Here is a 20,530-nt window from a genome sequence, read left to right on the forward strand (position 1 = left end):
CTTGTAATAGTCCGTCAGTTTATCCAATGAACGGTCTTGTTAGAGTCAAATCCTCGCGGGGATAAAAATACAACTGGTAGTAGTTAAGAGTACAGTGATGCAAATGGATTTCCACTGTCAAGACACAAGGTGTTTTTGGACAGCTAAGATCTGCATGAGGAGGACTAAACAAGAAAGATTTAAGCAGGTTTATCGTACAAATCACATGCATTCATGAGTAAAATAAAGTACTAGGATGCACCAAATTAAATGTTTTGTGCTCACTGTCGAAGTTGAACTACACTGAAGAGGTAGGGAATATCGTCCATGTAACTCCCCCTCCCCCTCCCTCTTTTTGTGCATGTTCTCCCCCTCGTCCTGCAGGAATAGACTCTCCCCATCCTCCTCCTTCTCCTCCTCCTCCGCTGCAGCCTTGACTCTGACACAGCCGGCATGACTGCAAACTGAGAGCTGCTCGCACAAAGAGGGGCACGTCGCTTCGCTTGAGACGCGTAAATCGCTCGTTTCGTTTCTTCCCGGCGAGGGGACGAAGGAAGACGGCTGATTCAAGGAGCGCTAAAGGAAGGGAGGAGCATCGAAAAAGCAGGTAAATGATGCGGGGAGATTGTTGGATGACGGGACGGGACGGTGGCAGGTCCTGCACCTCTCACCAGAGGATGCTTGTGCTCTTGTGCCCTTCTCTTTTATGTAACTTATGTTTTCCAGCGCTGGGTTTTGTCCGTCGTATGTGGTAATAGCAGGAGGTAAAGTGAGAGCGGATGAGAACACTTAGTTACGACCGGACGGGTTTGCGCGAGGAGGAACTGAGGGTCCTGGTGCAGTGGGATGAAATCAGGAAACATTCGGAAGACGTTCCAACTGCTGCACGATGACTTTGATGTAGGAAGTTATGAATGCATCTGCCTGTGCTGCAGTGTCAAGGGTATGCAGGAGAATGCAGCAGGACTGCACAGATTACCTTTGAATTATACATAGAGAAAGAGTACACATATCAGGAGTCAAGCTTTAAATGAATTAGATGGTTTAATCTCCGTGAAACTCAGTGTCGTACAGTTAACTTGAGCTTTGAATCTCACAGGAATAAAGTTCCATATTGTGAAAAAATGCACATTTGTATGTAAGATTATTAAAAATTTGGTTTTATAAAAAGTCTCCAAACAAGATTAGGATGGGATAGGGGACACTGAAGTGGAGGGAAAGGAGAGTGTCCTAAACATTTCTGCAAAGCTTTTTCCATTATTGTGCAAAGTGATGCTTCTTCAGGGCCCAGTGGATGCAGAAAGCTGCCTCCTCTGGCTGAGCACGACCCTGCCTTTGTTTTCACCTTCCTTCCCTCATTTCTGGTCGTCGTTTTTTATGAGGATGAATTACTCTGAAGTCAGGCGGTGTCAGCATAAATCCTCTCAAGATGGAGTGAGGTTGTAAATCCAGGGCGCAGGTGCCTCCTCTAAACTCACCGCTGCTCCAGAAAGAGCCCGGGTTAGTCTAAAGTAAACACGATCTCGAGTCTATGGATGGACATTTACAGCAATTTAGTAGTAAAACTGGGTTTTGGGTGCTTGTGATATATATTTCTTCTTTCTCTCTCTTTCTTTGATCCCCATCCCGTTTAAAACTCCTGTGTTTTGTCCCCTGGCTCCAGGTCTGTCCCTGAAAACGTCAACGACTGAGGGAAAGGAACGCAGAACTGCCTCATCATGAATTTTGTAATGAAAGCTGCGCTGGGAGGTGAGTCGTCTGCCTCGGCGCGAGGTTGATTTAACAGCACTGCAGTGCTCAGGATTTAAAGGGACGCTGTCAAGCGCCGCTTGCTTTGTAGTTGTTGGTGGGACGTTGGGCTGTTTTTGCATCCTGCACCAAACTAAAGACCTCACTCTCTCACACACGCACAGAGTAACTTATGTGGGAAGAAAAGTCAAAGTCCTTGAAAGCAAGTGATAAAGAGAAGTAAGAATTAGAGCAAAAAAAATGTGAGTTTTTGTCCTTTAAATCCTTCAAGCTCTATCCTCTTGGATAATATTTGCCTCTAATTAGTCCTAATAATAGCTCTGCAACTGAACCACCTTGTCAGCTTTAGCTCCAAGGCAAAGAGCAGGAAAGTGGCACCGGCCGTTTTAATGCAGGGATCTCTCTCATTCGGCTCAGTCGTGCGTGCCGTCGAGCCGCTGCTCTCCAGGTTGCAGCAGTTAGCCGGCTACGGTTGAACAGCGGGGGACTGACGTGTAGCTCCCTCCCCGCCCCTCCACCCTCCCACTCTGTCGTCTCATTGGGATGCAGGAGAGGCAGCCGCCACCGCCGCTGCCTCGCTCTGCATAAGCCTCTGCGTGCCCTGCAGCCGCACTGTGAATTCTTAAATCAACTGCATTGAGTCGGAGGCAGGTTTTAAGTCCGAGCTGCAGATACCAGATTTCAAGAGAGTGGGTGGGTTCGGTGCCTCAAGCCTGCTGCAAAGGGGCCCTTGCGCCTGTCGTTGTGAGTGGGTCGGCTCCAGTGGGTGAGGTAAACTTTACAAAGTTGTAGAGTTTGATGTGCAACACCAATTCTCTGTGGGATGAAGCTTTTTCTTTTTTTATTTCAACCTACAGTTCCTTTCCAATTTAGATTGATTGACCTTATTTAGCAGAATGTCGACAAAACGACCAACTCAGCATAAAGGTTGGACTACAAATCATTATGAGGGCAGAGGCAGCCTGATAATGAAGCAAACCAATCAGTTAGATAATCAATCCAGGGATCTATTGATCTGCTGCTCAGTCTGTCAGTACATGTTAGTTAAAATCCACACAGCATCAGTGGTCATTGCTTATCAGAGCATTTCTCAGCTCTAAATTCATTTCATTACATTCACATATTTCACAGTTTTTGCTGTCAGATATGTAACATAGGCAAAATATTGCAATATATTTGCTTGATGACATTTTTTTAGCTTATTTAAAAGTGAATCAGGACAAAACTGAGCTGTGAACATTTCAAAATGACCAGTTTCTGTGATTTTACTTTAGGATAAGCACTTTACAGCTGGACCAGTTCAGTTTATCTAAATATCTGAAATAATAGTTTTTGTTAACTTGATTTTTTAAAAAGGGGACCTGCTGGGTAGGGCGAGGAATCCATTATAACGGCTTGCAGTTCTAGTTTAAATTGTGATTTTAGTTTTATTTTAACAATAATATAGACACATCTGCACATGCAATGAACGTACAATGTTTGTTGAAACAAACGCGTTTCCAAATTTTAATCAAAGTTCTTTTATGAGCTTAAAATGCTCATAAAAGATACTTTAAGTATTCGATACTTTAAGCATTCAGACTCCAATTATTTACCCTAAATAAAAATTTTTTTTTTAAACTTAATTTTGAGTTGGCAACAATAACACAATGTTCTGTTTTCAGATTAAAACACAAAACATTCATATACATTTTTTAAGCAACATAAATTTGATTTTTTTTTTAGCTAATTAAGAGACCAGAATTTAATATTTACTAGATTACTGAATGTGTTTCAGTACGGTCTCCACCAGTATAACACACTGCTGTTGGGTTCTGGTGTGGACCTTAATAGTACCTCATTAAGCAGAACGAGGTCCGCTTCTGGGGAGTCCAACAGACACTGGAATGCAATCGGCTGTCACGCTTAACGAGTTACACACATTTTTTCTTCTTTTAAAGTTAGCTGTAAATCTAAAGTAAGTCCAAAAGATTGTTTGAAATTTAGAATTTCGTAAACATTGTCAGGATTATAATACAAAAAACAGAGAAAAACAACAACAATGAAATCAGTTGCTGCATCAGTCATTTTCACACATTGTATGAAATTACGTTTTCCTCTTCACACTTTAGTGAAAGTGAACCTCCATTAGCATTTATGTTGTAAACAAAACATGTGCACCTGATATATACTGTGTGTATATATATATATATATATTCTAATTATTTGTGGTTTTCATGCAGATCTTATATGGCAAATACATATATGCAAATGTAACCATCCATTCATCCATTCTACTCACATATTTCTGTTGAGGGATGCAGAGAGGCTGGAAGCTTATATCCCAGCATGCATCAGGGGAGATGCAGAGAGCTTCATGTCTCCAGTCCACAACAAGGCCAAGACAGAAAGCCATTCACACACACCTGCAGTCACAGTTAAAATAAAACATGCTTCCTTTAATTAACATCATTGTACAAATTTTAAATGAACTTGGGGTTCTCGTGTTGCACCACTTTGCATAAGAAGTAATGAAAGTGGAATTTGTAGCGTGTTGCCATGTAAAATTGAGGCTGAGGTCACTTTACCTCCTGCTACTACAACACATGACAGCCAAATAATTTTAAAAACGAATGATTTAAATGTCAGAACTCCAGAACTAAAAGAGTTCCCTTTCTTCTAAAAATGCTGGTATCTGTGCTCATATGGCTTTCATCTAATGTAGGGTGAGGCACTCTATTAAACCCAACAGAGCTGCACAGTGCATTGAACTGCAGCTGCCATCGCAATGGCTACGTGTTCGATATTGCTTTTACAAAAGACCGCTGGATGCAGTAATTGGATGGTGTATTTCAAGTGCAAAGAATTCACACTGTGCACCAAAATTAAATTTACCCAGGGTTATGGTAAAAAATGGTGCATCATTTTTTACACCAAAAGAATTTGTAAAACAGCAAGTTGACTGATCCATCAGAAATGTCTAACTGAATTTACATACTTAACCTGTATTTTACCAAGCCATAGTAATTTTTCCATATTAATACTGTTGTAATTACAGTTTATTTTGTAAACTAGTCTACATGTTTAAGGTTTGTTTTTCCTGGCAGCCAAAACTGCTTTTCATGTATTAAAAGTAGATTTTTTTGAGCATTTAAATCAGGAAACAGACTCGTTTATCACGTAGTGGAAGAAGCTGGTCAAACTTGATGTTTCTCCACAGCGACAGTGTCAATTGTTAACAGCACAAATATAAAACGGAGTAGAATGAAAATCCCTTTTAAAATAAGACATTTTGTGGTAGGCGCAAAGATTTATTTGTCAAGGTCAAAACATGGATTGCCTTGCTTAGTTTTAGGGACTTGAGAGTCTTAAAAAAATCTACTAGTTCTCAGGATGATGGCGATGGAGAACGACAACAATTTATTTAACCGCGAGAGTTGAGTTGAATTGTTTTTCCATTTTCCCCTCTTTCTGTAAGACTGTGTTTAGACACCATACTTGGTTTGGGTCAGGAAAATGTTGCTTCGGCAACCTAACTGGACAGTTTATACCCCATCACAATGATATTTGCTGAGACTGTGGTTTGAGATTTTATGTCTGCCCCATAACCTTGAAAGATGGGAAATAAAATAAACCAGGCTGCATTTTACTGTCTACATTTTCCAAGTTGCAGAAGTCAGATTCTCTACTGGAAACTTCCTGGGTCCGTTTTTTTTTTTTTTTTTTTGCCTGTTTAGTTTCAACTGTGTTTTCCAAAGCTGCGGCACTGTGAGGATGAGTCTTCGTGACTGAGAGAATGCTTCCAGTGCATTAAGTAATCCTCTAAGGCGGCTCTAGTTACAGATACGGGGAGGAAGACGGAGCGTAGTTGAACTGAAATGACTCAGCAGGGCTATAATTTGATACTCGCCTGGCTTGCTTGGCTCTGCCATGAGCAACCACAGCTGAAAACTGTATGTCACCTGATGCCCGAAACAGTTAAGGGCTGCAAACCTGTGACTAAGAAGAGCGACTAATGACGCAACACCTTTTGGACAAGAGAAAAATCCTACTTTGTATTAGACCGCTAGCTAAAAACCTAAAAGGTAAAGCCTAAGCTGAGATTTACCATTACCGACAGTAATGAAGCTTCCCAAAAACCTTATTTTCCCCAGACGTTTATTCATGAGTCTCCTCTAAATGAACGTACCAAACCACTGGAACGCTTAAGACACATTTTAGTTAGTGATGGGTCACTGTTTTTTTTTTAAAGGTTTTATTGGCTCTCGTGGCCTTTATTTGATAGTTAATTGACAGGAAAGTGGGTAATGAGAGAAGGGGGAAGACATGCGGCAAAGGTCGCCAGGCAGGGAATCGAACCTGCGACAGCTGCGTCGAGGACTAAGGCCTCCTTATGTGGGTTGTGCTTAACCTCTGCGCCACCACAGCACATCCAGTGATGGGTCATTGTTTGAAAGGAATTAAACAGGCTAGCAAACAGCTTCTGCTGAGGAACTAAAAGCCAAAGTTAAATATTTGTTCCCGCTCCAGAGTGCTCGAGAACTGACCCTGCACTTACAAAACTCAGAAAATCTGAAGCTACATCGCCTTCCCTTTACCGTAGAAGTTTAAACTTGGGGCTGGGAATGACTTACAAGTTGACCAGTTAACGTACTTGGAGAAATCAGGATTCCACCAAGTAGCCATTATGCGTAGTACGACTTACAAACATTGTTTTAAACTCTACTTTGCGCATCCAAACATCACTTTTAACTCTTACAAGTGTGTCCTTCAAAATAGACACGTTTCCACCACTCCTTACTACTGTCGATGGGAGGAGCGGCCATATTGGATCGTTTGATTCTCTGATTTTCCAAGTGGGAAATCCAGAGGGGGGTTTTCCAGTTGTTTTTTCCAACTGGAAAAAGTTGGTTTTTCCAACCCACTGTGACAGATTGGATCATTGTCATAAAAAAGACATTTCAATGAGCTCCAACGTCTGGAGCTCAAATTCAATTTAAAACACTACTCTGTTGACATAAGTTCAGTCAAACTACAAAGGCCTCGAGCAGAAATATGACTGCCTTAGCGAAAATGTTACAAATGCAGCCAACTCTTAGCCAATTGTAGAGAGGAAGGAATGAAGTGGAAGGAAACTGATACGTTAATTTCAAGCAGATATAAATCTAAAAAGCGTGATGTGCAAATGGAATCAGTCCCCTTTGCTCTGATGACCCCAAATTAAATTCTGTGCAACAGATTGGCTTCAGAAATCAACTACTTAATAAACAGAGTTGCCATTTCTGTAAATTAATGGTTGAGGGTAAAGTTGTGAAGAAGCTTAAAGGTGAATTGACTTCTCAAATAATTTCCCAAGATTTGAAGATCTCACAGAAAATGGAAAAGGGTATGACACAAGAATCGTCCTAAACTGACAGGCCAGGGAAGGAGAGCTTTAGTAAGAGAACATGCCTCCAGAAAAGTTGATACTCTGCAGAACACTCAGTAAAAATTGAACATGCCAGAGGCCTTATAGTGATTCTGTTCTTGCACGGGCCCACCACAATTATTTTGTTTTAAACCGTATTGACTCATCAGTCTTTCTTATTGAAATAGTTTATCTTAATTGTAAAATCTCTTCTTCTTCTATATTATGATTCATAGAAAGCAATGGATGACCCTACTATTAGTGCAGTGTATTTAAAAGACCTGCTTTTGTATTTATTTCAGAGCAATTATTACCAGCTGTCATTTATTTGGTCCTAAATTCTAACATATGTGGATCCAGTTTTACACTGTTCACTATCAAAGAGGGAATCACATGTAAGTGAAGTTATTTCAGGGGAAATTAAACAAGAGACACCTTGAGAGACTCCTTCCTCCCCCGATTCCCTGAAAGTGGAGATAATTTCTTTAAACGGCTTTGTAACACAATTGGCTGATGGATCGGTTCTTCAGTACATAATGTGTGTGTGTGTGTGCGTGTGTGTGTGTGTGTGCGTGTACACGCACACACACACCCACACACAGATTCTCTGTTACGCTGGCAAAAACAAAATTGTGTTTGAAGTTACATTAATCTCTTTATTGAGTTTGTTTCTTTTGTTTTGATTTGATTTTGAAGATATTTTTGTACTGAGCAAAAAAGCTTTTCTCATGACGACTGATTCTTACAAAAAATGGTTTAATTTATATAATAAATATTCGAATAGCATGAGAGTAGAGGTAAAGAATGCACACCTAAGACGAAGAGAAATTTATGACAAATTTACCATTAACATTACTTTTGTCTTGTGAGAAAAGAATGAGGCGAATATAATAAATTATATTAACTGATAATCATCGTTTATCATCTATCTTTTGCAAATTAGGTAATCTAGATAACTTGTCTTTTATCAGGCCACTACTTTTTAAATTTTGACCAAAACTATAATGTTCAGACTTCGATGAATATAAATGCTCAATGGTTGAATATTAGTTAAAACCAAACAACTTTAGTCCAGACTAGGCCTGTGGCTGTAATACATTTAGCTAGATAATAAATTGTCTCAGGAATTATTGTAGTAAATGATAACTCTGTCATTTTGATTTCATTTTCAACTAATATTATAGAAAGATGGCACAGTAATGGGGGAACACCCACTCAAAGATAAATATGTATGTATATATATTAATTTCAAAGGAACATTTAACACTGGAACCAGAAAACATTTTAAATATCCAAAATAAACAAACAAAACAACAATAATTAAACTGAATTTTAAGAAAGTAACAGTCATTAACAGTCAGGCAAAAGAGGCAGGAAGTGCAGGCTAACTACTTCCTACTGGGTATCAAATGTTTGTTTCTCAAAACAGCGGCTTTAAATTATGTTAAAGTCGAGCCTCTCTTTAACGACGGTTGCCCGAATGGAAATCATCGCGCTCATTTAAATTTATCATGATTGATTTATTGCTTATTGTGACAGGCGTAGTTCCAACAGCATAGAGAAAATAACCAAGTAGTTTTTGTAGTTGAAGTAATTACATTTAGTCTCGGCTTAAAACCGGCTTCCAGACACGAGCATCTCGTGAGCCGCTGTCTTGTGTTCACATCCTAATAACGTTTGATAAACAGTTGGCAGTTCTCTCTGAGCAGAAGTTCATTGTTTTGTAACTTCGGTCAAATCTAAGTTAAGGGAAAGTTAAAGGCAATAAAAACCTACAGTAAAAAAAAAAAAAAAAAAAAAAAAAGATTACCGGTAGTTTGATAAAACAAGGAAACAATGGAAAGTAAAAAAAGTAAACAAACAGATTTTTCCTCACAGATGTTGCACTGTCATCTTCATGCCGAGACCTTTTTACGTTTAGACCTAGTTTACACAAAATCTGATTGTGTAGCAGCTTTATGGAAACTTGTTATGGTTCATATGAAGAAAACATCGCAAAAACAGGCAGTTCAAATGAATATGTCAGTAGAAAGCGATTTTATTTACGACATATCTTCAACACCATCAACATAAATCGCATCAAAACCAAATGTTACGGAGCAGAGAAACTGACTGATGTGTCTTCCTTGAATAAAGTTGTTACATATTAGAGTTGAGTTTTGTGAATTTCTTGCAGAAAGCTTCCTTAAATGTGTTTACAAAAATGCCGTGCAAACAGACAAGCCATTAAGCTGTGCATATGACACGAGGATTTAGTGCAAAACAAAGCTGTTTTCAACCACAGCCCCGATTGTTATTCTGCTTCTGGGAGGAAACTAAAATGAATCCAAAGCATAAAAATGCTGAGGAAAAAGTGCTACTGCTCTTCTTTGTTACGCCACATTTCTGCTGTCATTAATACCCGCGGACCCGGTCTGTCCAACCAGGCGATGGATTTAAAGAGCCTTCCTCTGAGAAGAGGGCAGATTAAGGCGCTGTTTATCTGATGCTACTAAAAGTTCCAGCACTGGGAAAGTTGGCTGAGGTTAGCGATCTTTCCCACTTTCCCCAGAGGCTTTGGATTTAACAAAGACTTAGCAAAGAGGCAATTTAGCAGAGAGGATTTAAGAAATGACACCCTTTGTCTCGCTGCTGAGTTCAAGTATTATTGAAATGAATCGTGGTGCAATTAGGCCAAAACAGCTATCTGGACACTCGGGTTTAGCCAATAATGATGACTTAATTTTAACAGGGCTGGTGTGAGGTGTCTCCAAGTATGTTCAGTGCAGTTTGTATAAAACCGGCACCAAGAGAGGCTGAAATTAAATGTTTTTCTGTTAAAACCTTTGTTAGGTTTTGTATTCTCAGTGCTTTTGGCAACGATGTGCACATACAAGACATCTAATCTGAACACATAGCCCCCCATGCATATTTTATGCAAATATGAAATAGTTGAAAAGCATAAATCTGGAGTATTAACAAAACAACAATCAGGTTTGAACAGATTATCTTAATCTGCTGAATTTGAGCATTTTGTTCACTTAGACTAAATTAGCTTCACTTAGGGTTACATGTATGGATCCTAATTTGCTTATTCAAGGTTAAAAACATACTTTGAGGGGACTAATTTGAGTTTCAAAGACTGTTCATTTCAATATCTGCAGAAAAAAAGAGGCATGCTGGGTAATATTGTAGTGTTTCTCTGCTAGCGCCACTTGTGCTTCATGTTTTCCTATGAATGCATTGTTTGTCGGGACCTTAACCCACTTCAGTTTATATAGTCGCTCTCCTCATGAATGCAAAGCGAACGTGTGTAGAAGCTGTCAAGAGGCACACTTTAACAGGTTTAAGAGCACATATAGAATATGTAAATGCAGCCAGTGACTGAGACTCACGCCAGATACTTTATATTCAGTTTATGCGTTTGCATTTTGCTCTTCACGAGAATTTATTTACATGATGTGTTCATTTAAACACGCGGGGCAAGAAAGGCTAAACCCCACCAGATCTTATGGATATAAGCCAGAAATTAAAGCAAACAATTTATGTGCACACACGTCTCCTTCGCTCCGTTTACATCTCTTCCTTCTCGTAGCAGAAGTGAAAAATGTGTGGTAATTTCTCCCCCTGCAGGAAAATCTGTGACCTCATTGAATTTTTTCCCCTCGTCAAAATACTTCAGTCTATAGTTATTCTCTACTAAAAGTACAAGGCTATTTATTGGCTCCCTTTGGCAAAGATGTGGAAAAAGGCTCAGAATAAATGTGGCATTTTTTTTATTTTAACATAATCTTGCACAGAAAATTTCAGAAAAATCCAACCTTTACTTTGAGGACATTTATATGGCTGTTTGTTATCTGATTGTTGGTTTATAAAGCACTAAATGATCTCAGGCCAAAATGCATTTCTGAGTTAGACAACATTTAGTTCTACTCTCTTCAACTCCCTGGAAACCTGATGTGTGCGGGAAACGTCTAAATCAGGACTAAAAACATTTCTGTTTACAAACTGTTTAGGTCAAAGAATCTCACTATTGAACTGTTTGATCACTGATGAGTGACTGACAAATGAGATTATTGAGAGTTAAATGAAAAATTATATTTACACTTAACTCTTTATTTTTACAAAATGTTTTTCGTTGCCTGACATTAATTTGTCCCTTTCAACAAAGCTTAAAGTTTTTTAAAAAAAAATTATTTTATTGTATTTCCATTGATGTCATATAAAGTACCTATGAATGCATGGTGTAAACATCCCTTCTTGAAAGTAAGTGTTTTTAACAAACCTACCAGAGGCACAATTATTGGTACTCCTGTAGTTGCTACTATGTGAGACTTTCTTTGACCAAAAAAAAAACCCAGCAATTAGTCTTCAACCTAACATTTCACAAGCTTGTAACACACAGAGTGACGCCCTTATCCTAAGTTCACGCCAAAGGTTTTCTGCTGGATTCAGGTCCAGAATGTTCAGAGAAGGAGGTTGGATTAAGTTTTCATGCTTTCTTGAAGTGGTTTTATTTTTATTGCACTAAATGGGAGCTTGTGCCTTACCAGAGGCATGAAACTCTGAAAAACTCTAAGCCTCCAGAGCAGAGGGTAAGACTATCTCCTTTTTCCTAAGATGTTTGGTCCGTGCTAGCTTGGCACCTCTTTATCTGATGAAGCACCATAATTTGCATTTTCTTTCTCGTGACATTTTAAAAGTTTGATCAAAATTCGCAAGACAATTGGAAACTTAGCTGGTAGAACCCAAAACGATACTGACGTCAGACTTAAACAACAACTACACCCGATGGTTGGTATAGTTTTTTTTTTAACCTTTATTATCCTTACTGTGTGGTGTGTACTTGGAACATGAGTACAGGTTCTTGTCTAGCCTGGTGGCTAAAAGAAATGTGTGTCTGTGTCACGTCTTATTTATATCCCAGGGAAACAAAAACTCATTAGAAGATCCAAGAAAGTGTAGTCAATTAAATAACAAATATATATATTTTAAGAAAGGTGTCGCATTCCTTTTAAATGGACCGTTAAGGCTATAGTTAAATGTGTCTCTAAATATACTCATTTAGGTATTTAGTCATTTTATTTCCATCTACTGGTTTTCGAGGAGCGAATGCCAAAGTCTCTTCTTCCTTCAGCAACTTAAGTTTGATTTATGGAAAAATCAATGCTCCTCGTTGTCGCTGGAGGCTTTTCTGAGGGTCTGAGCTGATACAGCGTCGGAGCACGTGGACTTCAGCTGCAGTCACTAATTTCAAGGTGGCACTTTTATGCAGGGTTAAGCCCAGGTATTTGAACACTAAGCTTACGGCTGCATAACACTGCTGGTCATACAGTGAAAACCATGTTAACATTGTTCTCCATTCCTGGTAGGAGAGGAATCTCAATAGTGTTTTTTATTCAGTTTTTGCCATAAAAAGCTACTTAAAAGAACTATTTGAAGGACGGTCCATTCAAGTAGTCATCTGATTTATTAGCCATATTAAGATGGTTTGCCTCTCTCTCCCTCAACATGCTGAAGTTTGATTTTATTATGCTGAATGAGTCGAAACTCCAACGGTACCGCGGGCAGCTGCAGACGTCTCTGCTGTTTATTTTTTCCCCTCAAATGCCTCTTTCCTTCTTCTCCTCCTCCTCTTCTCTCCATCTCGTTCTAGTCGTCCCCTCTCTGCTTGTGTTGTTTTCTTCCTCGTCATCTTCCTCGGCCGTCGCACGCTCACCAGTCTCTGTGTGGCCGCTCATGAACTGAAGGGCAATCCTGCTGATGGAGCAGCTTGGCTAATTGGACAATAACGCCTCAAAGAGATAGCCCGCTTCCCCATTTTGTTTCCCAAGATTAGTCTGTTGGTAACACAACATTGAAATTATCTTGCTCCTTTTTCCCCCCTCCCTTCTTCTGTTCATTTGTCTACTCCGGTCTTCAGCTAAATTTCTCCTACCACTGGCATTTCTGTTCATTGTGTTGACAAAGATGGCTTTAGACAGACTTATTTTTATTTTTGCGTGGTACTCGGTAGATTTCCGGTGATGGAAATGGTTAGTTCGGACAGGCAGGAAAACTAGTTCTCTCTTTTTATACAACTATCTCTCCCTTTTAAAAGCAATATATTTGCTTAAATGAAGGGACTTCCATTTCAAATAATACTGTGGAAGAATTCGAAAGGGCATTAGATCTTCCTTAGTTTGTCGCACGACATAAATCTTTCTAAAAGTCAGATTTGGGCGAATCATTTTGCCCCCGATGTCCATGCGATATTGCAGAGTCGCATCAGCCAACACAACCCTACAACATCCAGAGCCTTAAGGAACTCCAGGCGAATCTGATCCACCCCCTGCCACCGAGGAGCTTTTTAACCACCTTGGTGACCTCGTCCCCAGAGATTGGAGAGCCCAACCCAGAGTCCCCAGGCTCAGCTTCCTCAATGGAAGGCATGTTGGTGGGATTGAGGTCTTCGAAGTATTCTGCCCACTGGCCCACAACGTCCCGAGTTGAGGTCAGCAGCACACCATCCCCACTATAAACAGTGTTGGTGCCACACTGCTTCCCCCTCCTGAGACGCCGGATGGTGGACCAGAATCGCCTCGAAGCCGTAAATGTCAATCCATGCAGATGAAATGTCAATGTCTTAAAAAAAAATCCCCAAAAATGTTTTTTTTTCTGCATTTGTTGCATAAAATCTTCGCTTTGTTATGAATAGTCTCATAGGTTTGACAGTCTCGGTTCAGTTTACCCGGATGAAAACAAGCCACAGACCCGTCAACATAACATTTCAAGCTGAAAAATAAATGATTACCTGTATGTACTGTGTAAAACAAAATATAAAGAAATTAAACAAAGCAGATGATTCGTAGATTTTACTCTTTACTGTTTTAGGCAACTTTAGTTTTTGTGTTCTTTGCCATTAGAATATAGAACGAAGCTCCTAAAGCCCTCTACGTGACCAAAGCTTCCAGTTGGGTTCATTCATTCACCAATTTTTGTCTTTAGGTCTTCTGCCTATAGATGTTCTTCTCCCTAGAAATACTCCAGTTCCATAGATCCACTCCAGGTAGACATAAGTTGCTCGAAGCCCGGAAGGGATATATTGTCCCTTCCATAGATTCTGGATCTGTCTGGTGGTCTGCTCCCATTGGGATGTGCCTGAGACAACCAGGAGCCATTTTGGTTACCTTAACTAACTTCTTTCATGACAGAGAGTCAGCGGCCCTGTGAGGGAAGACTCATCTCGGCCAGTTTCTTCTGGGATCTAAAGCATTTGGTCATTATCCATATCTCCAGATCACAGGAGAGGGTTGGATTTGGGACAAACCAGTTGGTGCTTTTTAGTACAGCCAGAGCAGCAGCCACATAACATATCCTACCATCACTCACAGGCAACTGACTCTTTACATCTACGTCAATTAATCACACGAGGCGCCATGACAGACGTTGGAAATGAGGGACAGGAGTAGTGAACTGTGATTGTTTTCCCAAGTTGTTTTTACCATTACAGCCATGGGTTCTACTTGTTCAAGTCGAGTTTATTTGTCTGTGGAAGTAGACCTTAATGCTCAGCGGTAAAGGAAGACAAAGAGAGATTGTGTCTTGTAATATTGTCTATTATCTAAACACCTTCAAACTAAGGATTAGCTCAGCCACTGAACCCTACCTACTGTGTAGAAGATAGATTCAAGGTCACGCAAGCAGACACAGCTCTTATTTTGGGACTATTTATCCCATAAAAGCAACCTAAATACTCTTTATTCCTGAAGGACGCCCCAATAAATCATGCTAATGGATATGGTGGAAAGTCTTCTCTAGATTAACAAGCTACATGTGGCCTGAACAACCAAACTCATGAAATTCTCAGCAATTCCCTGAGCATAACAATCTACATGAGGAAAAAAGCTAAGTTACAGGATTGAAGGCTCAATCACCAGCAAGCCTCCCTCCAGTTGCCATTTGCAATGATCATCTAATAGCTATTAGTCTTTTCCTTCCCCTGAGGCCATTTTGCCAGAGAGAACCTATCAGAAGCAAAAGTCTCCCACAACAGATGCTCCAAAAGTTTCTATCATGGCAGACTGGAGGAAAAATGAAATTCATGCTCACTCTATCAAAACAGCTTGTTCAAATGTCATGACTTCCATAAAATCTTTACCTGGAATACTCTTTCCAGGTAAAGATTGTGTGCAATCTGTTCTGTCAAAATGTTTTCCTTTTATGTCTCATCCTACGTCTGCCTCCGTTTAATTCACTTCATCCCACAGTCTTGCTTGAATTTTCCGACACTAAAGTCTCAGGGACCAGCTGGAGCCGTCACTGTACCTGATGTCTCTGTTTTACGATGCCGTCTTTTTGTTTCTCAGGAGGCCCCCCTGATGTGGGCAAGATGCTGGGCGGGGAGGAGAAGGAGGAGGACCCCGATGCAGCAAAGAAAGAGGAGGAGCGACAGGAAGCGCTAAGGCAGCAGGAGGAGGAGAGGAAGGCCAAATATGCCAAGATGGAGGCTGAGAGGGAACAGATGAGGCAAGGCATCAGGGATAAGGTATGATGTAAACCACATCTGCCGTCTGAGTGTAGCGAGTCATTAACCAAAGGGAAAGAAGAGGAAATAGAAACAGATTAATAGCCATTAGATTATTAGGAAAAACAAAGAATGCCAATTTCCCAGAGAAGTTTTTAATTAACACGCTAGCTCATTAAGGGGAAAGTCAATATTTATAAACAAAAATGACTTGATTGAACAGCTCCTGAAAAGTGTAATAATCCAAAAATAATGCACGACGTGATCATTTACGTTTCTTCTTAAAGCCAATTTTGACCTGCGTAATGACATTTGCTATTTTTAGTGGTAGCTTTTTTTTCTCTTCCTTTTGTCTTATTTTTAACTTGCTGTTTAAAATACATCAAACATGGATCAGGACGTTGAGCAGAACAAAAAGAGACAAAAGGCTGAGAAAAAGGACTGGGATTTATCAGACAAAAAGATAGAGAGCTGATGAGGAAATATAACTAAATCAGAAGATGATGCAGATTTTCTGAGTACTATGATTGCTTATGAATGATTATGTGGCTTACAGCAGGGTATCTCCTTAAAAATGTTCCACCCAAATCAGAACTGGGCTTAAAGTGAGACAAAATGGATTTGAGTTGATTAGTTTCCCTAAAAATAATTCCCTATTAAAGCTCTTCTCGCCCAGACTGAGAAATTATAACAAAAACAAAACGTCAGGTGACTGGATAAACAAATCTTCACTCTCAAAAGACTATTCAGTAGTTTTTCTACAGGTACTAAAACAATTGTATAAACTCTGGTAATTTAAATGTCATTTTGGTAGTTTAAAACTTCACTTTATCAGGTAAGATAAGGAGTTTTTTACTCACTAGAAACTTTGTATTGACTAATTCATGTCAACTTTGGCAATAATACTGAACCTAGTTGAAAACTGATGATTCAAATTTCCTATAGACTACTTCTTGCCCATTATAAAAACGTTATGTGGCTTCAAAAAATTATAATCTACCAGCATAAAGTGTTTTATTGCTGTTTAATTTGGATCAGGTGTCCATTTCTCATGTTCTGTAAGAGTTAATTGGCCCACAAAGGGTTCAGTACCTTGAACAATGCTTTAGGGTGTAATATTAAATCTACATTAGTTTATAGTCAATAGTATAATTTATTGAGATTCAAGTATTTTTGTGATAATCGTTCTAGAATTTGTCCAGGAATTTATATATAGGGTACTGTGGTATAATTTAAGGGTACCAACTGGTTCATTCTACAAAATGGAATCTTATTTTCGAGGCAAAATGGCAACGTCTGGGTTCAAAGTGGAAGTACACATTGAATAAGGATCCAATGTGTCACATAGCAACTTGATCCTTTTCTCCTTTTTTCATATGCATTTTGTCTTTGCATTACTCACCATTCTTGTTCTGTGTATTAATGCCAGTACGGGTTGAAGAAGAAAGAGGAGGCCGAGGCTGAGGCAGCGGCTGCTGCGGAGGAGCCCGCAGCCGGCAGCTTGACCCGACCCAAGAAAGCCGTGCCGGCCGGTTGTGGGGATGAGGAGGAAGAAGAAAGCATCATGGACACAGTGATGAAATACCTGCCAGGCCCTCTGCAAGACATGCTAAAGAAGTAGCTTAGCCAGCTAACTAAAGCTAACACTGTCTGGCTGAATTTGCAGGCTACATTCACAAGGTTGGCTTGAATCGGGTTTTTATTGTCAATGTAGATCCAACATAGAATTTAGAGGAGTGTTTCGGTGTCAAATCACAATTTTGTAGTAGGGAAACTTCTCAGATGTGAACAAACAGACTACACTGACTCAGCAACCGGGTGAATGTTAGCTAGATTGATGTTAGCTTCAGCCATGTTAGATTTCAAAGCTAACAACATGTGGAGGGCTAAAGTCACATTTCAGATGGGTTACCCTTCTAGTTTGAGACATTTTGAACTTTTTGTTTTCTCCTCTGCATTAGCTGCAGTATGGAAAAATATATCTGTCCACCACCTTCACTCAGTTTGTACATAAAAAAAATTATTAAAAAAAGTAACGCATACATCAAGGTGGGCAAACAATCATAGATATCACATATAAAAGAATACATGAGTGGCTATTTAAAAGAAGAAAAAAAAAAGATATATCTGGATAAGCCATATTTTAAGAACAATTTAAAGACTACTGTTGTATGTTCCTAAAGTTTATGTTATGTGTGTTCTGTCTGATATTTATGTAAAACCTTTTGCACACAGTGTTACACGTAATCTGTAAAACCTTTTTGTCTGTCTTCCAGACACACTCCCTCAAAGTGCAACGCGTTCCATGTTCATATTGTACGGTGTTCAGAAATGTTTCTACTTCCTTGCTCAGTGTCATGTCCTGCATGCCATTTGTCTGGAGAGTTTGTTGTGTCGTCATGTATTAGAATCCACCTGGTTGCTGTCCATCTTATTTCTTATCATGCAAAAAAAATATCGAGGCAATAACTTAAGTTTGACTGTGTTTACTTCCATGTTGATATAACCGTTAATTATAATAATAATAATTATAACAACAACAATAATAATAATATCAGTAGTTTAAAAAAAAGCAATTAGATATGTATGTATTCAGGAAACTAATTTTGATTTGCTTGGTGTCTCTCTTTTTTGTTTGTTTGGTTTTTTTTTTTGTCATTTTGAGGAAGAATGACTGCTGTAGCTGTTTTACGCAACAGCCAAAACCTTAAGCTATCAGCCATAAGACCAGAAGTTACAGTAGCTATACTGCTACAATCAGGATCAATGGGAAGGAATACATGACATGTGAATGAGATAAAGGGTTTTTTTTTTCTCTTTGTTTTAGAAATTATATCAAAGAGACCAAGTCTTGTTGGAGAGAGGCCACTTTCCTTCAATACACAATCCCAGCCTGCTGATTTTGTTTTACAGAAAATAACAGAAGCAAGTGTTTCAAAGGGTTCAGTATTACTGTTCTGGATGGAGGTTATGCAGAATGACAAGAGCAATAACGGATTACATATATGTTTCTGCCTGAGATTCAATAAAGACTTAAAATCCCGCTCACAGACAAGAGAAGTGTTTTTTTCTGTGATCAGACTTACAAAACAGCGGAAGGATAAACTGTAAACTTATTTTTTGTGTCTTATGCATCTGGATGTTTTATGGCTTTTTTTGGATTTGAATTGGCTTTCTACATTTTTGGTCACATCTGCACCCATTAAATGTAAACAACACTTCAGCAGCTTGATATTTTATTTATTTACTTGACTACAAGCAATGGGATTACTTTATTTTCTTCTTTTTTTTAAAATTTCCATAAAATGGAAAGGGCTTAATTGGGCACTTTCTGCCAAAAAAAAAAAAAAAAAAATCAAGAAAAGAGATTTCAGTGCGCTAGTTGTTTAATAAAACTTGCCATTTTTCAGAGATGGATAGTAACTGCATTTATTCATTTACTTGACATATATTTGGGGGAGTAAGGGTTCTGGGAAGCGGGTAATGTTACGAGTAGCTTTACTGCACTGTACTTTTTACTTTTACTTTTATATAAAGGAGCATAGCAACTCCTTGAATTCGTGGATCCTGAGCTAACTGCGAGGAACTTTACTTACTGGACAACATGATATAGGCAAAAAACCCAACAAAAAATAACATGTTTTATTGTGATTTTCTATCTGAAGTGGCTATTGTTCTGTAATATTGATATAGTCGACGGCAAAACTTCATCCCCAAACATTTTTCATATTATAACCATTCATAAACTGTTCTTGTGGGTTTTTTTGCTAACAAAACTAAATGTTAAGAAGAAATATGCTAGTGCTCTTTGAAATCATTCATTGTTGGCCGTATTAACCCGCGACCGTCTGTCACCTTCGGCAGACATTTTGTTCATTGCGAACTTATTTGGACTTTAACTTTGTGTGTTAAAACCTCACCTGGAAAAGCTGAATTCACCTGGAAGAGTTTGGGCGCCTCAGTGGATCCACGCTTCCGGCTTGTAGACGAGCGTAAATGAGCTCGTGAGACGCCACCGTTTCCGGATGCGTACAGGAAGACACGCGGTGTTTGACGCAGGGCCGGAACTAAGTTTTTCAGGGACCTAAGATTATATTTACAATCTTATTAGTAAATATGAATATTTACAAATAAGTAAATTAGGGGACATGGCAATTTTCTTTTCTGTTCCGTTCCCTCGCTTCCCCTTCTTACGGTGGGCGCCATACTTTCTGCCCTAATATAAGGTTATGTAAGGTTTTTCCATGTATGCTAATATCTCTTTGTGAAATATCTGAAGTTTTATATCTTTTTCTTTAGGATAGAAAGGCACCACAAACCTATGATATAAAAACAAATTTTCCGTAGGAAAGAAATAAAAATACATCCTAATTTGGACTATTTCTGAGTTATTATCGCGGGTAATAAGTCATTTGACAGTTTTGATTGTGTCTCTGTTGTGTTCGTAGTCTGAATGGTTTAAAGAGCTGCTTTCAGTGCCGTTCCATCTTAGCCTTAATAGACATAAACATGCAGTAAATAAATCGATTTTCAATCAGTGTTTTGCACCAAACAGTTAATAATAAAAAACATGTTTTCACTGAGGCTCTGTAAGAGCCATATGAATGAAATAAGTAATTATTGATATGACAGGAGCACGTGGTGGGTGGTGGGTGTGTCGATGTGGGCGTGGCTGTCATCAAGTATGAATTGAAGGTTACTGGCCTGCTGGCTTTGTGTGTATTAGGAAGCGGTGAGCGGGGCGGTCAGTCCTTGTAAAGTTTGGAGCCTGATCATCAAAATGGAATAAATCGATAATTGTGACAGAACAAAGAAAAGGTTTGGAGTTGATTGATACACGGACAGATGAGATTCCCTGAGTTAACCCAGTGCGGCCCTTTACCATCATTAGTTTGCCGTGTTTTATAATAATAAATTGTGTTTATTATTAA

The 20,530-nt window shown here is 39.1% G+C and overlaps 1 protein-coding gene across 1 annotated transcript; it reads left to right on the forward strand.

Annotated features, from left to right (window-relative positions):
• Positions 1 to 395: 395 nt before the first annotated feature.
• On the forward strand, positions 396 to 18,649 carry LOC102233933 (complexin-1). The gene is made up of 4 exons (XM_005806491.2): positions 396 to 586; positions 1,643 to 1,728; positions 15,442 to 15,620; positions 17,029 to 18,649. Exons 2-4 carry the CDS (start codon positions 1,698 to 1,700, stop codon positions 17,218 to 17,220), a joined length of 402 nt encoding a protein of 133 aa, XP_005806548.1. The 5' UTR covers positions 396 to 586; positions 1,643 to 1,697; the 3' UTR covers positions 17,221 to 18,649.
• The last annotated feature ends 1,881 nt before the right edge of the window (positions 18,650 to 20,530 follow it).

Source organism: Xiphophorus maculatus, chromosome 5, assembly GCF_002775205.1.
Source record: "Xiphophorus maculatus strain JP 163 A chromosome 5, X_maculatus-5.0-male, whole genome shotgun sequence".
NCBI classification, from domain to species: Eukaryota; Metazoa; Chordata; class Actinopteri; order Cyprinodontiformes; family Poeciliidae; genus Xiphophorus; species Xiphophorus maculatus.